General features: G+C 33.3%; 2 protein-coding genes across 2 annotated transcripts; both read left to right on the forward strand.

Moving 5' to 3' along the window:
* Positions 1 to 2,538: 2,538 nt before the first annotated feature.
* Positions 2,539 to 8,215, forward strand: LOC129874198 (uncharacterized). The gene is made up of 5 exons (XM_055949449.1): positions 2,539 to 2,872; positions 3,552 to 3,791; positions 4,856 to 4,939; positions 6,394 to 6,523; positions 6,652 to 8,215. Exons 1-5 carry the CDS (start codon positions 2,634 to 2,636, stop codon positions 7,984 to 7,986), a joined length of 2,028 nt encoding a protein of 675 aa, XP_055805424.1. The 5' UTR covers positions 2,539 to 2,633; the 3' UTR covers positions 7,987 to 8,215.
* Positions 8,216 to 17,621: 9,406 nt separating this feature from the next.
* On the forward strand, positions 17,622 to 21,948 carry LOC129872230 (uncharacterized). The gene is made up of 2 exons (XM_055947138.1): positions 17,622 to 17,728; positions 18,658 to 21,948. Exon 2 carries the CDS (start codon positions 18,735 to 18,737, stop codon positions 21,525 to 21,527), a length of 2,793 nt encoding a protein of 930 aa, XP_055803113.1. The 5' UTR covers positions 17,622 to 17,728; positions 18,658 to 18,734; the 3' UTR covers positions 21,528 to 21,948.
* The last annotated feature ends 935 nt before the right edge of the window (positions 21,949 to 22,883 follow it).

Here is a 22,883-nt window from a genome sequence, read left to right on the forward strand (position 1 = left end):
GTGCATGTCTGTAATGTTCTTGCTCTTCAACACTGCAATTGCGTGTGGACATGGTATCTCGTCTAATTGAAATCTGCCACAATTACATGTTTTTCTTTCAAGACATACAATGTATCTTATACCTGACTCATAAACAGAATAAAGATATTCTGATGAAGCAACAATCTGCATTAAATAATTATCACAGATATGTATCAGCAATGATGTATCAAATACAGAAATGATATATCAGAACTGATGTATCAGGTAATACTGATAACAGAAAATATAAAAATGATGTATCCTATAGCTATGTATTAAGCAACTATGTATCAAGTAGATAACTTTTCCAATTTAACTGTGATCTCTTTTATTTAGTTAACTAGCCTTTTTTGGGTGTGTGGTGAGATAACTGTTGCGATCCTCTGTTGTGCAGACAAAATTACTTAAAATAAATAATTGGTGTGTACCTTCATTCTCGAACACTTCATTGTGTTTGATACTAGGATATCTTCGAATTTTCTACCCAAAGTATGTTTTGTATAAGCTGTTATTTCCCTATTTTTGCAGTTCCAAGCACCAAATAACATTCTCGTTTGCTCCAAAAAGTCAATTATAGGCAACTCTCGTGCTTCAACAAGACATCCATTGATATGCTCTGTTTTTGAGTTTTCTTTCATAGTCAAGATCTGTTTCTTTTTTTAAAGAATTCTTTGCCTTAATTAGCATGGTAATTGATTGAAACAATCAATCATAACTTGAATTACGTTACTTCCCATAATTAACCCAACAACATTAATTGTTTTTACACCCAAAAACTGATGTATCAGCTCAGCAAGTAATGTATCAGAAATTTGAAAAAAAAGAGAAATCGCGTAATTTCATAAAAATAAGGGATACATTGTAATTGAGCCTTTTCAGTATGTGATTTAGGTAAAGTTTACTTTTAATATTCTCAATTTCAACTCAACCCGCCCATTTGACAGCCCTAATTTTAACCATTGTTTGAAAACCAATTGGGAAATATTTAATGCAAAAATAAATTTTGGATAAAACTATTCTTACTTAATACATAAAAGAATTTATAAGGATTGAAACCATAAATTATTTCTTGAGTTCGAATCCAATGAATCGTTCTTTAGATTGAAAAATGCAGTAAATTTTTGAATTACATGAATTGTTTAAATTTACACAGGTTCAAACACTATAGATTCGAAACTCTAGCAAACTTTTGATCTCATGAATTGTTCATTGGGTTCTACTTGTCAATTCTTTGAATTCTAACATCGTTTGTTGGAATTGTTCTGTATTTTAGTTGAGGATATTTTTGTCCGAAGCATCCTCCATTTCAAAAGCGTAGTTAAATGTTAATAACTTTTAAAATAGTGTCTAGTATTTGATAGCAAATGTTAAAAATGACTATTTATCAATTCTTTTCTATAATCAAGTGCGTCTAGCTAAATAAGTTGGGAAAATTTATATTCTGCTTTTGGGTTTATTAGAAGAGTTAAATAATTTTTCTCTTAGAGCCCGTTTGGATGAGCTTAAAAAAAGTAACTTTTATGTATGAAGTGCTTTTAGAATTTTGAAGTGCTGAAAGTTATTTTTATAAATAAGCAGTTGAGTGTTTGGATAAAAGAGCTTATTATGTGAATTTTAGGGTTAAAAGAATAAAAAAAGGTAGTTTAGGAATTTAGTTAAAATATAAGGGATATAAAAGTAATTTCCATGGTCAAAGAAAATGACTTTAAGCACTTTGGAAAAAAAAGTTAGGAATCCTAACTTTTCATTTTTGACTGACTTTAAGAACTTTATGGCTTAAAGTCAGCATTAGGCAAACACGTCCAAAAGCTAAAAAGGAGCTTTAAGTTGGTCAAAACCAACTTAAAGTCAATTCAAACGGGCTCTTAATCATTTAAGTTATAAATTAAAGCTCAGCTAGCTTTAATCACATGTCAATCCAATGACTATAATACAAAGGGAAGTTAGATCATTATTAAAAAAAAAAAAGATTTTCAAAAATTTCAACGGTGTAAGTTCCAAATAATTTTATCATATTTTTTTTTATTCCCTCCTTCCCATATTATTAGTTATCATGTATATTAAAAATAGTTGTCAATTTAAACAATCAAGAGAAATTTGATTACATTTTTTAGCTTTACCCTTAACATTAATTATTTTAGAATTAAGAAGCACATAATTAGATAAAGATTATAAAATTAATAAGAGGTATATTAGTCAAATCATGTTTTTAATTAATGTTTTTTAAGAATTATGTAAAACCTTATCATGAAAATTAAAATAAGACGGAGGGAGTAACTGTTAAAACTTGTAATTTCTAATGGTACATTTTTATGTAGTTCTAAAAAGCAATTTTATTTATAAAATTAAAATAATTAAAATTTAATTACAACCGAAAATTAAGTTAGCAACGGTGTTGTAGTTGTAGTTATAGTTAGTGCGCTCGTGCTAACCAAATTAGTGTGTCCACTATATAGGGATAAAACGGTCATTTCGCATCAACAGAGCTTAAATTTCCCTCCTCCCTATAAACACCAATTCCCCACAAAGCCTGTGTAGTGTGCGGCCTTTCTGTCTCTCCCACAAATACCTTTTTCCGACCGTTGGGGGTTTTCAGAGAGAAGAAGAAGAAAATGGGTGTTCGTGGGAGGAAAAGAGCTGCTCCGGTGAACATCGATGACAATACCCAGAAAAATTCTGAGTATGAACAGTTGAGGGAAAAAAGAATCAAGGAAAATCTTGAGAGGATGCAAAAGTTGGGGATTTTTGAAATATCACTCAAACTCAAGCCTGTTAGGACACCCATCGCTCGCAAAACCCCTCAGCGTCTCTCTCCTTTGCAGCCTCCTGGACCCACTCGCCGTTCCTCCAGGTATACTCCACTATTTTACTGTATTTACCCAAACAGTGTCTTCATTTATTTTTTTGACACTCATGCAGGCATACTCACTATGAACTGTTTTACTATAAATTACTGTTTGGTATTTAAGTGGGTTGACTTCCCATAATGGTTGGGGATGATGTCTTTGGTCTCCTTGTGTTTTTGGACACTTCCTAGCTTTAGTAGTCGAGTTAGGTTCAAGATCCATTTATTATCACGGCGTGCGGGGTGTTGAGTTCCCACATCTGTTGGGGATGAAGCTTTTGGGATTGAATTAGGTCCAAGATCCCATTTCTTTATCAGGGTGCCCTATTATCCATCAAGTTTTTTGAAGCTTAAACCAAGAATTTCTCTGTGGTAAAAATGATCTTTAATAGATTAACATTTTCGCTTTCACTAACTTGGATATATTGTCTCAGAGGTGTAATGTTATAGAGGAACAATGGATGTAAGTGTACTCAGCATATACTAACTTTAGATCCGTATTTTTTCTCTAAGGTTTACTGGATGTAAGGGGAGCATGTTCAACTATTTGCTCCTAGGTTTTCCATGTCTGCTGACTGTTCTGCAAGATAATATGACCATTTTATATACTTGCATATAAATGAAGAAGAACATGGGCATGTTGGTGATTTATAATGCCTTATTCTTGTTTTCTTGGGAATTTTAGGCTGCAGAATGCAACACCAATTAGCTATTCAGAGGTGCATGTGTCGAAGAATGACAACTCTCTGGATGGTGAGCATCATTTGTTGAGGGAGGAAGGGTCAAAGCCAGAGATTTACACGGAAGAACATGAGAAATTGTTGGGTACCACTGATTTGAGCTGGACTTTTTTTGTGGATGGATACGGAAATGATGGGAAGAGAATCTATGATCCATTCAAGGGGAAAACATGTCATCAATGCCGGTAAGGAGATATGTTTGTTCTTATTAATGTGCATTTTTTGTGCTCTATATAAACTGATTTTCATTAGCCTGGCTGCGGACATTACTGGGCACCTAGTAACTTCAGTAAATCTTGCTTCATGTTGTACTTATAAGCTGTTTGTTAGTTACATCAGCCTACCTCGCCCTAGTTGCTGTCTATTCTGCATGATAGACTATATTGAGTTTTACCCTTGAAAACACAAATGTCTAACTTTTTAGTTGTTTCGGTTAATTCTTAGATGCTGTCTATTCTGCATGATATTGGATTTAATTACGTAAATAAGTTGGAGTTTCACAACAACAACAACATACCCAGTGTAAGTTGAAATTTCACACTAAAAAAATAATGAACAGTTGGGGAAAGCAAACCGAGGAAAATGAATTGTGTTGTTAGTTGTCTTTCCTCAGTTGTTGTCAAATTGCCTACTTGCATCAAACCTTAGGTGACATTGGCAAAATAATGAAAAATTAGGAGATAATATGAATGGACTTGGAATGATCTATGAGATTAGCTCAATCAAATTTCTCATTGTCTTTAATATCGGAATCTCTTGTAAATTTTTATTTTGAGGGTTATATTGTTGGTTTTATTATTCTTTTCAAAAAAAAATGTTGGTTTTATTAGCCTATCTCAAAATGGTGCCAGTACGAATTATTCTATCCGAGCCTAGATATTTCCAAATATGTAAGGAGTCAATAATGCTTTTGCTATTGTGATGAATCAAGTAATTTCCTCCCTCATTTCTCCTTCCCCTACCCCCATTTTTTTAAGAGATAACGTTTGCAACAAATACTTTCTTTGAAGGAGGAACAAAATCATGACATATTTTCCTTCTTTTTTGGGGTCATTATGTAATGCTACTTAAATGTCGTTGATTTTTGCTCTCTCTCTCTCTCTCTCACACACACACACACACACACAGAGAGAGAGAGATTTGCCAGGCAGTCTTATTGCTTCATTTCTCATGTATGTCCTCATTCAATGTAGTTTCCCGGTATGAATATATTAATTTAACCATCTGGTTCTTCACCTTCCTTATGCAGACAGAAAACTCTTGGTCATCGTACTCATTGCAGCAATTGCCAAATGGTTCAAGGACAATTTTGTGGAGATTGCTTGTATATGAGGTATGACATCATGTATATCAAAATTTAGATGTCGTCTAATGTTAAGCCTTTTAATGCTCTCAATATACCAAACTTCTCAAATAAACAAAAGTGTCATAACCGATACAATTTCATCTAGTGATGTATTTTATCTTTATGTTCATGTTTGTCTTTCTGTGCCACTAAATGATGAAACCACTATATCTTTCAATTGTCTGTATATTTGGTCCTGCTGAGCTTTATCAATCAGCATTGACGATATGCATTTCCTTTCTTATTAATTGCTATGTTGTCTTCGTTGTTTCTTATTCTTCTTTTACTTGGGTTTGAGGCATTTGAGCCAAGGATCTTTCGGAAACAACCTCTCTACCTCTTCGAGGTAGTGGTAAGGTATGCGTAAACTCTACCCTCCCCAAACCCCACTAAGTGGGATTTCACTGGGTATATTATTGTTGTTGTTGTTTGACGATATGCATTTATTCCCCTCATTTAACCAGTTGTACTGATATCCTGTCCCCGTTGCACATATATCTATGTCATGAAGTTGTATTTGTTCAAGACTATATGAATTACTCCCTCAGTTCCAATTATGTGACACTCTTTCCTTTTTAGTCAATTCCAAAAAAATGACATCATTCTATATTTATTATAATAATTTTGATTTTAAACTTCCCATTTTATCCTTAATGAAATGATTTATAGCCACAGAAATTTATCAGGCTTGTTTTAGACCACAAGTTTCAAGTCTCTTTTTCTCTTAAACTCTGTGTTCAGTGAAACATCTTCACATAGTGATTATATGTTTATTAGTCAAGTTATTCCATAAACACGCAGCCTGAAGTTTTCTAAGATGGAATACAAGATCAACTTTTGCTCTTCGTATTCTTGAATTCCCTTATACTGCAGCTCATGTTGTTGCATCGGTGCAAAATTTTAGTCGTATAATTAGAAAAAACGCAAGATATATTCTCAGATACTGATTGGAGAATTTCCCTTTATACAAGACCTGCAGCATGATGCTTATGCATTCTGATTAGGGGGAACTTCAGAACTTTTAGTTGTTCTATCATATTGTTCTGGATGTCTCCAATTACAAGATCTGCAGGATAATGCATATATATTTTTATTAGAAGGGGATCGGGGATCTTCATAACTTGTTAGTTATTTTAACATGTTGGTCTGGATATCCCCCTTTACCCAGTCCACCTGTGTTCCCCTCAGAACTTTTAGTTGTTCTATCATATTGTTCTGGATGTCTCCAATTACAAGATCTGCAGGATAATGCATATATATTTTTATTAGAAGGGGATCGGGGATCTTCATAACTTGTTAGTTATTTTAACATGTTGGTCTGGATATCCCCCTTTACCCAGTCCACCTGTGTAGCAGGGGTGCAACAAATGGCTTCAAGTCACATTTCCTCTTTCAATTTGCAAATCTGCAATCATTGTGTTATTTAATTTTATTCTATGTAGATACGGAGAACATGTACTTGAAGCGAACAAGAATCCCAACTGGATTTGCCCTGTTTGTCGAGGAATTTGCAACTGCAGCTTGTGCCGGCAAGCAAAAGGTTGGGCTCCTACTGGTGCTCTCTATAGGAAGGTAATAATAATCTTTATAAGAATGTCATGCTACCATACATGTGTCTGTTCTTTCAATCTCTTTATCATATAGTTTCCTTTTTTCCTTTCTTTTCCATTCTCAAACTCTTGATTGTTCAAACTATCCAGATTGCTGGACTGGGCTATAAGTCAGTTGCACATTATCTAATTCAAACCCATCGAGCTACTGTCAGTACCGAGAACAACTTGACACCATTCTCTGCAAAAAGATCACTACCTTTCTCAGATATGGAAGGTACAACGAAAGATGAGGGACTTTGTGAGATGAAACCAGTGGCATATGATGCCAATGAGCCCAACTTAGCTCCCGAAAGGAGCACAGAGTCCTTGCTGAAGTCCATTGCTGAACCCTTATTACTACCGAAACATGATCGTGAAAACAGTGTTACAATTCTTGTGCTCTCAAGTGACAATGTAGGGTACTTCTCAGCAGACAACAAATCAGGAAATGAAAATGCCGTGCTGGTAGGCAGCTCATTGACTTCTCAAACAGAGGTGAAACCGGTGGAATATGATGGCAATGACCCCAACTTAGCACTAGAAAGTAGCTCAGAGCCCTTGCTGAAGTCCATCGTTGAACCCTTGTTACTACTGAAACATGACTCTGACAACAGTGGTAAAAATCTTTTGCTCTCATGTGACAATGCAGGAAACTTCTCAGCAGACAACAAATCAGGAAATGAAAATGCCGTGCTTGTAGGCAACTCATTGACTTCTCAAACAGAGGTGAAGCCAGTGGAATATGATGGCAATGAGCCCGACTTAGCACCAGAAAATAGCACTGAGACCTTGCTGAAGTCCATCGTTGAACCCTTGTTACTACTGAAACATGACTCTGACAACAGTGGTACAAATCTTGTGCTCTCAAGCGACAATGTAGGGAACTTCTCAGCAGACAACAAATCAGGAAATGAAAATGCCGTGCTGGTAGGCAACTTATTGACTTCTCAAACAGAGGTGAAACCAGTGGAATATGATGGCAATGAACCCAAATTAGCACCAGAAAGTAGCACAGAGCCATTGCTGAAGTCCATTGTTGAACCCTTGTTACTACTGAAACATGACTCCGAAAACAGTGGTAAAAATCTTGTGCTGTCATGCGACAATGCAGGAAATTTCTCAGCAGACAACAAATCAGGAAAAGAAAATGCCGTACTGGTAGGCAGTGCATTGACTTCAAGTGCACCACCCGTGCTTACTGAATTGAATGATGTTTACAAAGGTGAGTCACAACTTGGTTATGAATTTGACATTGGACAAATCCAATCAAAAGAACAGAAAGAAGACGGCAGTTGTGTCTTGGTTAACAAAAACTGTGATGTGGTTGCACCAGAAGCAAGTTCAAAGTCGAAGAAGAAGCCTTGTTGGGCTGCTGCACCGGTCGTTGATACTATTGCTGGAAGACTAAGGCAAAGACGTGGAAGAAGCAATGTGGAAGCATAACAATATCTCGGGTAACAAATAGTGGGATGGTCTTTTGCACCTGAAACAGTTTGTGACATTTAATGGTAAAGCATATTTGCTGTGAACTCATTGTGACAGTGAACAATGGTCTTGGTGGCTGGTTTTTGCTAAATGTAATACAACCTGTGTAAGGGTGTCTTTTTGCAGAACTTTTTAAACTAACTTAACTGAAGTGATGGAACCAATATGAAATCTGCTTTTGAGGTGAGTCAAATTCATACCTTCAAACAGAAGTTTTGCAGTTGATATAAAATTTAAAAGGAGCTTGTAGAAGTACTAAACCAAGACAATATGTAGTCAGCTATTTGCAGTGCTTTTATGTGATGACTGAATATCTTATCATCTGAGATAACTCCCAGTAGCACGACTTAAGTTTTTAGTTAGGCCCAGAATGTGGGCAGCTCCAGGAACAGGTCCACTTGACAAACAATACGAGGCATATCAACTCATTTATCACTTTCCTCTCGAGTCTCCAGCAAATTGCCAAATTGGTTAACTTATATGCACTGACATGTAAAAATGTGTTTACACTATCAGACCAACTAATTGATAAACTAGGTTACTGTTCATAAAAAAGAGACAAGTTATTCGCTATCACATGTTAAAATACACTGATAATATAAAAGAATTTTACACTCCCAGAGTATACAAGTTAAATAATTTATAATAGGTTATGTACTAGCAATCACATCTCTATTCCAGCAGCGGTTCTTGTTTGATTTTGAATCTATGACATGATTTATTCAATTCATTGAAAACATGTGAGTTGCATAGACCTTTTATGAATTTCACACACACAATTTACTTGGTTCATGTGATTAGAGACAATTTCCTTTTTGATATATTTTCTAAAATCCACAAATATGTGAAGTGTCAAAATTTCCCCTTCTGAAACGCCTGTGCAAATTTACTCCACACTTTCTCAATAAATTATGTTAGTTTACAAAACAAAACTCAGTAGAATTAATTTTTGCCATAAAGGATTTGCTTTCATAAAGTACCATCCTATCTGCTCATGTATTTGTTCCTAATTCATCTTAATAAAAAGTTTTGAGTGTTGTTTCAATTGATGATATGATTGATTACTTACGTAAAAGCAACCCCTACCAACTACATTAGGAGTAATTCAGGCAAGGAAAACTTCTTATTAAGTAATTTTTCTATCAGTGTAACTTATGCTCATTAACCGTGTAAAAGAATTTTTACATTATGTTACCTAAAAGATTACTGCAGTAGTTGTCCATAATATTAGAATGACAATAAGACAAACAACCTGCGCAATATATATTTACCTTTATTTTTGGCATAAATAAGCTAAATCCTTGTCATGAAGCTTAAACCTCTTGTGAGTGTAGGGGTTAAAATTAGTCCACGGTAAAGAAATGAATTTTGGGTCTAACTCAAAGTAGAAGGATTGTCCAAATTTATATAAGAAAGTCACCACCAATTAGTGGGATGGCCACATGTAGCAAAGGGTGACCAGTAAAACATCCTTCGTAAAAAAATTATATTATATAGGTCAAAAATTATTTTTCATATATATATATTAAATTTTGAACACCATTGATGAAATTTTTGATTTTGCCCTTATCATCCATTCCTTTTCATTCAACGTGAAATTCTTCAAGACTCCACCTCAGGCGGCTGAAGTTGTTGGACTTATGATGCGTGGGTGATTTTCAAATGTAGGAGTAGCTCACAACTCATATTTCAAAATCTATAGATGTGAAGATTTTAGAATGTAAGACTCACATTAGCTTGTATTTCCCCAAGAAATAAAGTTAAAGAAAAAAGGGAAAAAGGAAAAGTTTGATGTGGAAAAGAAAATAAAAGGCTACATTTTGTTGGTAGTGGAAATTAAATTGGTAAAGCAAAGTGAGTAAGTTGCGGGAAAAAAAGAAGAAGCTCTTGATAATAATAATATTAATAATAATAATCACTTTAAAGAACGCACTATCACTTTTAAAAGGGGAAAATTAGGAATAGAAAGAGACATAAGCAGCTACTACTACGTCCCTCTCCCAAGAACGTGAAAAGGAATCATTATAATTTCCCCCCCTTTCAAACATAGCTTTTCAAATTTAATTATGAAATATGAAAATTATTGTTTTCTCGATTGAAAATAATGTAAAGATTTCCTTTAAGATGACTTCGATCATAGGGTTTTCAAATAGTTTTATTTTTTAAATCGATATTTAATTATTCTATGATTTTATTAGTGGAGATAAAGAGAATGATAAAATAGTTTTATATATATGTACCTAACACCCTTTATTTATTAATCGATTTGTCTATGTTTTCTTTTAAATGTAAAATGAACACATATTTGTAAAAGTTGATTCATTTATAGATATTTGATTTGGTCTCATAAGATTGATTGAGCTGGAAATTAATAAGAAATAGTCTCAAGAATTGGATGATTTGATTTTTGGATATATAAAAAAGTCAAAAAGTATTTTACAATTGCTTCTCTCAATAGTCACTATCAGATTCAAAGGTTTATCACACCGAATTAGTGAAAATTTTATGCTAGAATATTATTATTTTTTTATTCATTTTTTCAGTGGAAAAATGTGGAAAACAAATTTCCACTAAAATACTGAAAAACTTTCTATTTTTTTCGTATGAAAACATTACTCTCTCTATTCTATATTAATTGAATTTTTGAGAGATTTTTCATTGTTCAAAATAATTGAATTGTTCAAAGTTCAAGATAAATATTTGAAATTTTTCATATTTGCCCTTTCATTTTGTTGAAGTTTTATATTTTTTATGAGATAAATCACACTATTTGAAAAAATATATTTATGATTTTTCAAAGAACAATAGTGAAAAATATAGTTTAAATTATGTCCTTGAATGTTTTTCTTAATCTGTGTGGATTTCCTCATAAATTAAATTAAAATGGAATAGAGGGAGTAGTGGGATACTATTTTTTTCTTTTTTCATCAATTCTATCAAAATATCTCTGAAATATTCATTAAACATCTTTCACTAAGAAATTTAATGAAAAAGTAGATTAAACATTGATTGAGGTTGCAGTGATAAGAGCTCGGATTTTGAATTATGAGTTTGAAACTTTTAAAAGGTAGCTTATTGGAGTTTTGCTAAAATAATTTATAATTGAATTTTTAGAATATAAATAGAAACTACTATGACCCGCGGGCCCTGACAGTAACAAAATGAAAAATCCACTTCATTATTATTAAGAGTTTAAGTTAAAAATAGGATGCGCATAATATAGTCAACTGCACTACGTTTAATTAATTTATTAGATGTTAATTAGTGGATTCTTGTTGCCCTTCAGTATCAAAGCGTATAATTATTTAAGTAATACAGAAAGAGAGAGCATCGTCAAGAGACAACGATACATTATTTGCCTCAAATCAGTTTACATGTCTCTCTCCCATTATTTAGACAAAACATAGTTCTAATTTCACGGTGGTGTGGTCCTCTTTCTTGGGAAAATATTTTCGAGCTCTCATTGTATGTAACTTCAATTACTAAGATTCATTTCTTTCTACTCAATTATTATAAAAGTTTTAAAGAGAAAAGAGGTTTTTGTTGCTTGACTATGTGAATCAGATTTAGGTCTTGTATTTGATATTCCTCTTAATGGTATTCAATAAAAAAACTAGTACTTCATTACTTGCACTCGATATTGATACCAAATTTATAAAGAACTTAATTTTACAAAACCTGAAAATATACTCCCTCCAATTCAAACTAATTGACATTTTAGGTTTGGACATATAGATCAAGAAATTCACTTAATTTTAAAAATTAAGGGGGATTTTGACTATTATACCGTTAGTTATGATTTTTTATTCTTTTCTTAGGTTGACATAATTATCATGGAGATTAGGAATGCGTCGAAGGCAAATTTGAAGATTTTCTTTTTTTTTTAAAATAAATATCTTTTTAATTTTGTGAAACAACAATTATTTTGAATTAACTTCTAGATGCTAAAAACATTAATTATTTTGGAAGGAAGTATAATATATTCATCAATTTGGTGAAAATATTAGTGCATAAAAAAATTTCTTTCTTTCCATTCCTCATCGTTTTGATACACACAACACTAACTATGATAAAAAGAGGTTCGTGACTTTCAATATATGTCAACATGGTTTCATCTTGTGTTTTCGAAGATCAAACATTTGCATTAAATGTTTGCCCTCTACGAAAACTTTACAATAACAAGGTAACTTCACAATCTCTTTGTTTAATTAAATATACAAACTCCGTAATCAAAGACAAAAAAAGTATATGAATGAAGAATAAAATAAGAGAGAAGAGCACTAGGATATTTGTGAATGACCCATAAGAAAAAAGAAGGCAAGACAATTGTAGAGTACCACATAAAAAAAAGTTCATGCATTTCAAGAAAATGGGATTCACTTTTAACAAAAGCTTGATGGCTTTTTTTGAACTAATTGACCTGTTATTCAGAACTTTAGAAACTAGTGGAGAGTGAAATAAAGAGGAAAACAAATTTAATTTATTAGTCATTCCAACAACTCCAACAACTAAGAAGGACAGGTTGGGAAAAAAGATTGAGTTTGCATTAAATGTGTCTGTCATAGTGTAATGAGTCCAAAAAAATTGTAGCCTACCCCCTAGGCCCCTACTTATTGCCATTGCCCATTTGTTAGTTGGAGAACACATTCTTCCCATCCCACTACTACTTTCATTTTGTACGAGCTAATAGAATCATTTAATCAAAATATCAAATGTTTAGCTAAAAAGATCAATTAATGGGTAAGTATTGGCATTTGGCCCAAAAATATGAAATAGGTAAAATTTGGAATAGGCAAGTCAAACTCAAAGGCATGTAAAGACATATATAGGAAGTTTAAAGGCAAATACCAAACAACATGTGCAGCATTTTGTTTGAAATTGTACCTAGTAATTGACTGTGTTGATAAAGTCAAAAGAAAGTAATGGCAATTGTGGTCCATTAAAAAAAGTTTAAAATGTAGTCAATTTAGTCCTTTTAATCTTGTTGCTGCCAAATTTTTGGGTATCGTGCACCCAACTTCGACTATTCAGGACAAGGGAATCCAAAGGCCGTGCAATTGACTGCAATAAGAAGATAATATGAGTTAATTATGTTCTGTCCAGTGTAAAAAAAATTGTACTCACGTAAAAATGAGTTTCCCCTTATTCGCTTTTACTTGCCAATAATAAACGGGTGCTTTTCTTACGAAATATTCGTTCCATCCATATTGAGAAATGAATAATATTTAATAATAATAATAACATAAATTATATCTTGATTTTCAGGACAAGTAAAAATGAGGATCTATTTTTAGTGTAATACATCACGAAAAGTGAATGAGTAATAAATAAAATGCACATTTACCATAATATACATATTATGTACTCCATTCGTTCTTTTTTAGTTGTCATTTATGCTAAAAATATTTGTTTCAATCAATTTAAACAATCAAGAGAGAATTAATTTTTTTTCAACTTTGTCTTTAACATTAATTATTACTATAGAATTAAGAGACACATATATAGATAAAAGTTAAATAATTACTCCCTTCGTCCCATATTAGATGGAGATCTTACTAAAAATATTTATTCCATATTACTTGATTACTTACTAAATCAAGATAGAATTAATTAAATTTTTTCTATTTTACCCCTACAATTAATATGATCTTTTGAATGTGAATAATTCTCAATACTAGCTATTTTTATACTTTATGTATATTGGATTGATATGAACAAAAGACAAAATAGTATAAATAATCAATCTATTAATAATTTTTTAATTACCGTATAAAATATAAAGTACCCCTCTAATATGAGATAGAGAAAGTAATAAGAGATATATTAGCTAAACAACACTTCCAACTAATTTTTTCTTAAAAATGTGCTAAACTTTATCATCAGAACGAAGAAAGTATAATTATCTCAATGAATTTGGAGAATGATTCAGGATAAATAGTTAATGGTATTCTTTCTATGATAAAGTAGAAAGTTGGTTTTTTCAGCGAGGATAAATAAAAATGAAGATGGAGTATATTTCCTTACTGGACTGGACACATTTGGACAGATTGACGTTTTTTGGTACGAAAATGAGATAGACAAAATTATTTCATAAATTAAGAATTAAAATATTTCACGAAACTAAGTTTAATATATATGAAATAACTTCTTTTATTATTATTATTATTATTATTATTATTATTATTATTATATAAGTGATGAAATAAATAATGTCAAAAACAATTAATATCCAATGCAATGTAAAGTAAAATAATTTTATATTTTATCTCAATATTATGATTCTTTTATTTCTCGTACAAAAAGACACTAAAGTATTAATTAATCTAGATGATGACCACGTGTTTTGACTGAAAGCACAGTAATCATTATCTTTACATTATTTGACAGTGTGAGGATGGTTCCATGATTGAAATACTAGTCAATATTTTTTTTCTCTTCCGTTTATTGAGAATCCTTTCATATGATAAAAGTACGACAATCTATTTATATTGCCTTCACCATTTTGTCTTAACTATTTTGCAGTTAATTCCTAAATAATGTTTACCTTTTTCCTTCTTATCAAATGTCAATCATGTGCAGGTCCAGTTTTGTTTAAAATCATACTTTGTTTAAATTTTAAAGATTTCATGTCCAAATACTCAGTTAAAATAAAAGGTTTTGATTCTTAAATTATATCACATAAATTAAAATATACGGAATGAATTTTTCTGAAACACGTTTAAAAAAAAAGAAATGTTGTCACTAAATTGGGACAAAGAGAGAATCCAGCAACATTGGTAAATCCAAACAGTTTCTGAATAAAAGAAGCCTATGAATATTAAATGATAAATTTATTAAGTATAATTTTTAAAAGCTCCACGTGAATCTATTCACCTTCCTTTTTTTTGTTTCAAAAAAAGAAATTAGTAGTACTATCTAAAAATCCAGTAAAACCCTTTAATTTTCAGTACAGCTCAATTTAGCTTTATTAAGTTCGACATGCTAATCAACACTTGGAAAGCCTGCAACAACTACTTGTAAGTGGTGATATAATATTGAAATTATTTAATTAATAAATTACTTTCAGTAAACTAATTAAAGATTGTCCCTTGAGAGATACCATACTTGTCAAAGTCTTTTTGGTAAAGTGAAAGGCGTTTAAAACGACATTTGAACCGAAAGAGCCTAAGTATGATTTTATCTCATAATGGTAAAAACAACTAAACACCCTTATCTTTTACTTTTTCACTCTTAACGTTTCATAATATATATTAGATTCTTTTTTCTAGTAACAATGATATATTAATCAATTTATATAATTATCAGATATTTATAATTTTTCATTCAGATACATATAAACTGATTTTTCAAAGACAAGCATCGAAAGATGCACAAAACACAACAATGAAACATATATTGGCATCTAAACTGTCGTATTTGCATCAGAAACAGCAGTTTTTTGAGTTGGAAAAACCAAAACTAGGATGCTTGAAGGGTTGACCAAAATGCTGATTTCGATTATTTTTTTTTAAAATAATTAGATAAGATATATTATATGATATAAATTAACAAAAAGGTGGAACAATCCAGCACTCCACTTGTGTTGCCTAAATATTTATAATGATTTTGTACGATTTCATTTTGTTTTCTTGTTGTTAAACAAATGTACATAGTTTCAGTCTCCTATACTTTATTTGTTCTTATCATTGTGCTTTGAAGCTGTCACGTCTTCTTACAGTTGTGCATCTTTTTATTTCTTTTTCAAGTATGTATATTTTTTAAACTATAGATCCTGCAAAACATTGACACACATGATTAAAACTTACAAGCTGTCGTTAATGTAAAACTGTTCTAAATTATTTTACAGTGTGATTAATGTAGAATAAACAAGGATGAATAAAGTCTCGGAATAAGAATTGTAGTTGAGTGATAAATAATTTTTTTATTTTTAACTAGAGATTTATGTTTGACTCTCTTGAATACAGAGTCGCTTTTCTTAAAAAATGTTTTATCTCCCGATATGAAACTTTCTGACGCAAATTCAAATTTAATCACGGGCTAATGTTTTACACCGAATGACCAAGTGCTTTATTTTCATTTTCCTGTTTCACGTTGTGCTTCAACTATCTATGGTCAAAGTTCCACTTTTTAACCATAAGAAGCAACTTTATTGGTCAGCCTAAAAGAGAGTAAAAATTACTCAATGGAAACCAAAAGAACAAAAAGAAAATTCCAAGCTTTTCTTTTTCATTATTTGTTTAAACCAATGAAAAGAATAAACAATAATTCTAAAATGAAACGACTCATGAATTCCCTTTCAATGCGGTTTCTCTTTTTATATTATTTTCTATTTATATTTATAAAATTAAAATTTAAACTTTATAAATATATCAAAACTATTGAAAGTCATTTAAAATTTTTATTTTTTTATAATTATTCAAAAATTTGGATTCGTGGCCTGGAGGACCCAAGTTTTATATATATATATCACACACTCTATGGGGTCGACTAGTTTGAAGGCAAGTGATCAAGATTAGTTATGTTAATATTATTTTTTATTGTTTGTTGATTTATTGTACTAAAAATAACATATATTGTATAATTTCTAAGAAGAAATTGTTTGTTTACAAAAATATAATTCATTCTATTCAGTAGAAAAAAGTGTTTAATTTAAGGAATCTTATGAGTGTTTTTATTATTTTCTTTCTTTAATTCCGAGATAACTAAGACACAAGATATGATAAACAAAGATATTCCATGAGATTATTTTGTTTCATATTCAATACCACTTTAGTACAAATGATAAAATAAAATAGTCTCAAGATTAATTAATACCTCAAATCAATATGAAATAAAGTTAATCTTAAATTTTATCTCAAAATTATTATTAATGTCCAAGTACCAAACAACTTCTTATTCCACTCTCTAATAAAAATAACATATATAGGTACTAATTACTACTTCTAATATAACTTATTTTAGATTTAATAATCAAATAAAAAATAAAATAATATTATCTTTTTTATGTCAAAACTATCTATGGTTGTTCGACATACACAACCTCATTATCTTTATGCCTAACTAATGTTCAAAAGAAATATTAACGAAAAAATTAGACCCCATTATTCTTATGCCTAACTAATATTCAAAAAAAGGAATATTAACGAAACAAGGGTAAAAGTGAAGAGGGCTGAAATTATGGAGTAGACAGAAAATAGCTTTTACAAGCTAAGCTGATCGTTTGACTTCAGCCATCAAGGCAAAAAATGTCTATTGGATGGACCCTACGTTACCACATCAAAACCATGATTTTATATTATCCCCATTTGATTTAACTTAATTAATTTTCATTTGGCAACAACCTCTAATCGTCTCTAGATTTAGTGTGATTTAACTGAATATTTTATTATTATTAATTTAACTTAATTAATTAATTCAATAAAAATCACACACATCTCTTAACAAACTACTTATTTTTAGGAAATAAAAAGTATTTCTATTAATTAAAAAATATAAGATAGATTTTTTACGTGTAAACAACAGCGCAACTTATCTCTATGTGGTGGGGTTTTGTGTATATGAAAGTCAATGTCCGTTTCTCACTGTTTGTTTAGAGGGGAAAGCTGTAAATTACAAAATGATACAGCCATATTATATAGAGTCAATCAAGAGAGAGAGAGAAAGAGGTGAGAGAAACAGAGCATTGGTGTAATCAATAGAGGTATGCTTTTGGGCTCAGAACTGCAATTAATGCGCCTTTCATTTTGAGACTGTTGCTTTTAATTTGGCTTTAACCCAAAGAGAAAAAAAGGAAAAAAAAAGAAGCCTAGTGAGATAATAATAATATGGGAGTGTTTTTTTTTTCTTTTTCTCAAGTCTACTTTCCGGTGTCTTTGATTAAGGAGTAGCTGGAGATTTTTTTTTTTTGGAGGTGTAAGATTCTTCTTGTTCAATCTTTCTTTGGCATAATTTCTTCTCCCCCCACATCTAACATATCTACTCTTTGCGTGTCTTTATTTTGTGTCCATTTCTTGGGGATCTGTTTTCTTACTTGCTTTTGGGTCTTGGGGTTTCTTCCAATTTCATTCAACTGGTTGACTTTCGATTTGGACGTTGTGGGGTTTTACAAAAGTCGGGTCTTTGAGTGTTGTGGATCTTAACTTCATTCTGGGTTTTCTTTCTTGTGTTCTGCTTTTTTTCTCTTCCATCTCTAAAATGTCAACATGAATTTCTAGATTCTTGTTCTTTGAATTTTTCACCTCAAGAACCTGAAATTGATTGAGGTTTCGGTCAAAGATTATTGGGTTGTCGTCTTTTTACAAGGTGGTTGTCTCAATTTTGGAGTGGGAATCTTGAAAAAAGGTAAAAATTAGGGTTTTTTTCATCTGGTCCATTCTGTATTTTTTTAATCAATTCTTTTTGATACCAGTATCTGGTCTTTGTGTTTGAACGGTTTTGTTAAAGTAAATGCTTTGGGACTTTCCCTCCATAAGTTAGGGGCATTTGATTTTTGAAAGCAAAGGTTTGATTCTGGGGGATGCTTTTAGCTTGATTCCTTTGCTTTTCCAGAAGTTAGGGTTTGTGACTAAGTCTTCTTTTTCTGGGGTTTAGTGATAGATGGGCTAAAAACTCTCTCTGTCTTTGGTGAAGCTTTGTTCAGTCACTCTCTTTTTTGGGTCCTCTCTGTGATTGATTGTACAAGGGGGGAAAACAAAGAAAAAGCTCTAATGCATCTTTCACTATGGAAGCCAATATCTCACTGTGCTTCTCTAATCTTGGACAAAAAGAGCAGAAAGAGAGATGGGTCTAACCATACCAATGAAGAGATCAAGAAAAACCCATCTGTTCTGAAGAAATTGCAAGAGCATAAACTCAGGGAGGCTCTTGAGGAAGCATCTGAAAATGGGTCTCTTGTTAAATCCCAAGATGTGGACTCCCTGTCAGCACAGAACCAAGATGAGGGCTTGGGCCGATCCCGGTCACTCGCTAGGCTACATGCCCAAAAAGAATTCCTTAAAGCCACTTCTCTTGCTGCAGAGCGCACTTTTGAATCTGAGGAATCCATTCCCGAGCTGGAGGAAGCCTATTCCAAGTTCCTGAACATGTATCCAAAGTACAACTCCTCAGGGAAGATTGATGAGCTGAGGTCAGATGAGTACTCTCACCTTTCTGGATCCATACCCAAGGTATGTCTTGACTACTGTGGGTTTGGGTTGTTTTCATTTCTTCAGAGTGTTCATTACTGGGAGTCATCTACATTTAGCCTGTCTGAGATTACTGCCAATTTGAGCAATCATGCTTTGTATGGGTGTGCTGAAAAAGGCACTGTGGAACACGATATTAAGGCTCGGATAATGGATTACTTGAACATCCCTGAGAATGAGTATGGTCTTGTTTTTACTGTTAGTAGGGGCTCAGCTTTTAAGTTGTTAGCTGAATCATATCCTTTCCAGACAAACAAAAAGTTGCTGACTATGTTTGATCATGAGAGTCAATCAGTTAACTGGATGGGTCAGTGTGCCAGGGAGAAAGGTGCCAAGGTTTATAGTGCATGGTTCAAATGGCCTACCCTCAAACTATGTTCTACTGATTTGAGAAAGCAAATTTCAAACAAAAAGAGGAGAAAGAAAGATGCAGCTACTGGTCTCTTTGTTTTTCCAGTCCAATCTAGAGTTACTGGTGCAAAGTACTCCTACCAGTGGATGGCACTGGCACAGCAGAATAATTGGCATGTGTTGCTTGATGCTGGTGCTCTGGGTCCAAAAGACATGGATTCTCTAGGGTTGTCTTTGTTTCGACCGGACTTTATAATTACTTCATTCTACAGAGTATTTGGTTATGACCCAACTGGATTTGGATGTCTTCTTATCAAAAAATCTGTGATGAGTAGCCTTCAAAATCAGTCTGGGCATGCTGGGTCTGGTATAGTGAAAATTACTCCTGTTTTCCCCTTGTATTTGAGTGATTCAATTGATGGTTTCCCTGGATTGGCGGAGGATGATGAAGCCGGAGAGAACAGTGAAGTCAATGCTGAAACTCGGCCAGGATCTCAGTTGCCAGCCTTTTCTGGTGCATACACTTCTGCTCAGGTAAGGGATGTATTTGAGACAGAGATGGAGCATGACAACAGCTCTGATAGGGATGGAGCAAGCACGATATTTGAAGAGACTGAAAGCATTTCGGTTGGGGAGGTCATGAGAAGTCCAGTCTTTAGCGAAGATGAATCATCTGATAACTCCCTGTGGATTGACTTGGGCCAGAGTCCTTTGGGGTCAGATGGTGCTGGGCAGTCTAACAAACAAAAAATTGCCTCTCCAGCACCCCCATTTTGGTTTGCTGGCAGGAAGAATAATAAGAGACTCTCTCCCAAGCCTTCAAAGATGTCAAGCAGCCCATTATATGACAGAGAATTGAATCCAGGGCGCCATGAACACAACCATGTGCTATCATTTGATGCAGCTGTTCGGTCGGTGTCTCAAGAATTGGATCACTTCAAGGAGATTCCTGAAGAAGACCAGTTTGATAAGAGAAGCCCTGCTTCAAGAGAATTCAGAGAGATCGAGGAAGAACCAGAGACCAGCAAACCTGGTCACATATTTGATTCTGGTCTGGGCAACTCAATTTCAATTTCTCGGCAACAAACCCTTGATAATGGATCAGCCTCTGAGATATGCCCGGAGATTAAAGAGAGTGCTATAAGAAGAGAAACTGAAGGTGAGTTCAGGTTATTGGAAAGGAGAGAAGGAAACAGATTTGCAGGTGGTAGATTTTTCAGTATAGAAGATGCTGATCAGCCTGGAAGCAGGGGAAGACGTGTATCTTTCAGCATGGAAGACAACCGCAAAGCTCGTCTGAGCCATACACTTGAGCCTGGGGAATTGTTAGCAACAAGTTTGGATGATGACGAGTTCATTAGTGATGGCGACTATGATGATGGACAGGACTCAGACAGGAGAGAGCCAGAGATAGCTTGTAGGCATCTTGATCACATTAACATGTTGGGCCTCAATAAAACTACTCTCCGGCTGAGATATCTCATCAATTGGCTGGTTACCTCATTGCTTCAGATAAGATTTCCTGGTTCAAATGGGGAAGACAGTTCACGACTTGTTCGCATTTATGGTCCGAAAATCAAATATGAGAGGGGTGCAGCTGTTGCATTCAATGTGCGAGATAGAAACAGGGGTCTTATTAGTCCTGAAATAGTTCAGAGACTGGCTGAGTCACATAGTATCTCTCTGGGCATTGGTATCCTAAGTCACATACGGATCTTAGATAACCCCAAACAGCAGCAACGGCCCCTGAGTCTTGATGACACTACCCTTTGCAAACCAATGGAGAATGGCAAGTATGATGGTAGAGGTGGGTTTGTGAGAGTCGAAGTTGTTACTGCTTCACTTGGCTTCCTCTCTAATTTTGATGATGTCTATAAGTTGTGGGCTTTTGTGGCAAAATTTCTTGACCCTGCTTTTATTAAAGAAGCTGGACTCCCGCCTGTTGCAGAAGACGCCGAGTCATGATTCATGGAGCTACTAAATGACTGATTTAGTAGATGTTTGCTCTTAATCTAAGATGCAGGAATTATCGCCAACAGTGGGTTCACTACGAAAATGTGATGAAAGTTGCAAGAGAAACAATGAAAAGGTCTGAGTTGTATTCTTTTGGCCCCTGTTTCTTCGATGCATGCGGGAGAAATTTTTTTATTCTTGTCTTTAATTGCTTGAATGTTTCTTCTTTACCTTTTTGGAGTTTCCTGTAGAGTTGGGAGTTAGAAATTTGTATTTTCTCAGGTAGTCATGAATCATGATGAACCAAAGCAGTTATAAGCCAGGGTTTTTATGATCCCCTTCCACCATTTGCCCCTCTTGCTTCTCAGCTGTGTATAATGAACATTCATGCTTTTGCTCAGGCTATTATAGAGTGCCTTGTCCTTTGTTCCTGCATCAAGTTCTTGTTATCAGCATAATTTTGTGGAAAAAGAATTGTTCATACTGCCCAGTATCCATTGAATGATTTTGACACCCTTAGGATTTTGAAGTTCACGCTCACTTGACCAAGTTTCAAGTTGTTTAATGAAGTAAATGCCTTGTGTAGGCAACTAATATTAGAGATAGTTGTGCTACTCATTTTGATTTATTCAGCTGTCATATGTTCCTCTGAATAAATCCTATGCAGTTTCATTTGGCGTATCTCAATAATCGGCGCAAAACCATGTTCTGGATTATACACAACTGATGCTATTAGGCTGCTTTGATTTTGGTCATACGTCATTTTTTTATCGCTATTGAAATTGAATGATGGAAATTTCAAGTTTTACATGAGAGATTGAAAATGATTGCCATTTTTGACAAGATCATTCTTTTAACATTGTTTGACTCGAATGCCCTCTAGTGTTTTATATCCAAGATATGATAAGCATCTAGCTTAAGTATGCTTCAGCTTCTTTTGTCCATTCTCAATGCCCCTTGTTCTCCCACTAAAGAGAAAAGTAGTGGATGATTTGAAGTAAATGGGACCTTCAATTATCAGTAATGCTAATTATTGTAGCTGGGCCACCACCATTGAGTTTTGTTTGCCACAGAGATAATAGTGAGTGAGGTCTTATATCATTGTACTAATCTTTTTTTTTTTTTCCAATTCTGTGTTTTGTAGATTCTGCTTTCCCCTTAGGAGGTCCCAAAATTGAATGGGACCTTACTAAAAAAAAGTACCTTTCTTTGATGGAATAATTGTGTTTGATTGAGTGAAATGTCTCTTCTCTTCATCGTTACATGCAAACCATTTTTCCCATCATAATTCAATACATGTCAATCAGTCATCATGTCTCTGTCTCTCAATACTAAATAATCTATATTTTAAGATAAAATTAAACTAGT

Source organism: Solanum dulcamara, chromosome 11 (assembly GCF_947179165.1).
Source record: "Solanum dulcamara chromosome 11, daSolDulc1.2, whole genome shotgun sequence".
Taxonomy (NCBI): Eukaryota; Viridiplantae; Streptophyta; class Magnoliopsida; order Solanales; family Solanaceae; genus Solanum; species Solanum dulcamara.

Coding starts and splice junctions, on each gene's coding strand:
- LOC129874198 (XM_055949449.1), top strand. CDS start 2,634: ATGGGTGTTCGTGGGAGGAAAAGAGCTGCTCCGGTGAACATCGATGAC. Junction 4,940..6,393: donor GGAGATTGCTTGTATATGAG/GTATGACATCAT, acceptor TATTCTATGTAG/ATACGGAGAACATGTACTTG. Junction 6,524..6,651: donor CTGGTGCTCTCTATAGGAAG/GTAATAATAATC, acceptor CAAACTATCCAG/ATTGCTGGACTGGGCTATAA.
- LOC129872230 (XM_055947138.1), top strand. CDS start 18,735: ATGCATCTTTCACTATGGAAGCCAATATCTCACTGTGCTTCTCTAATC.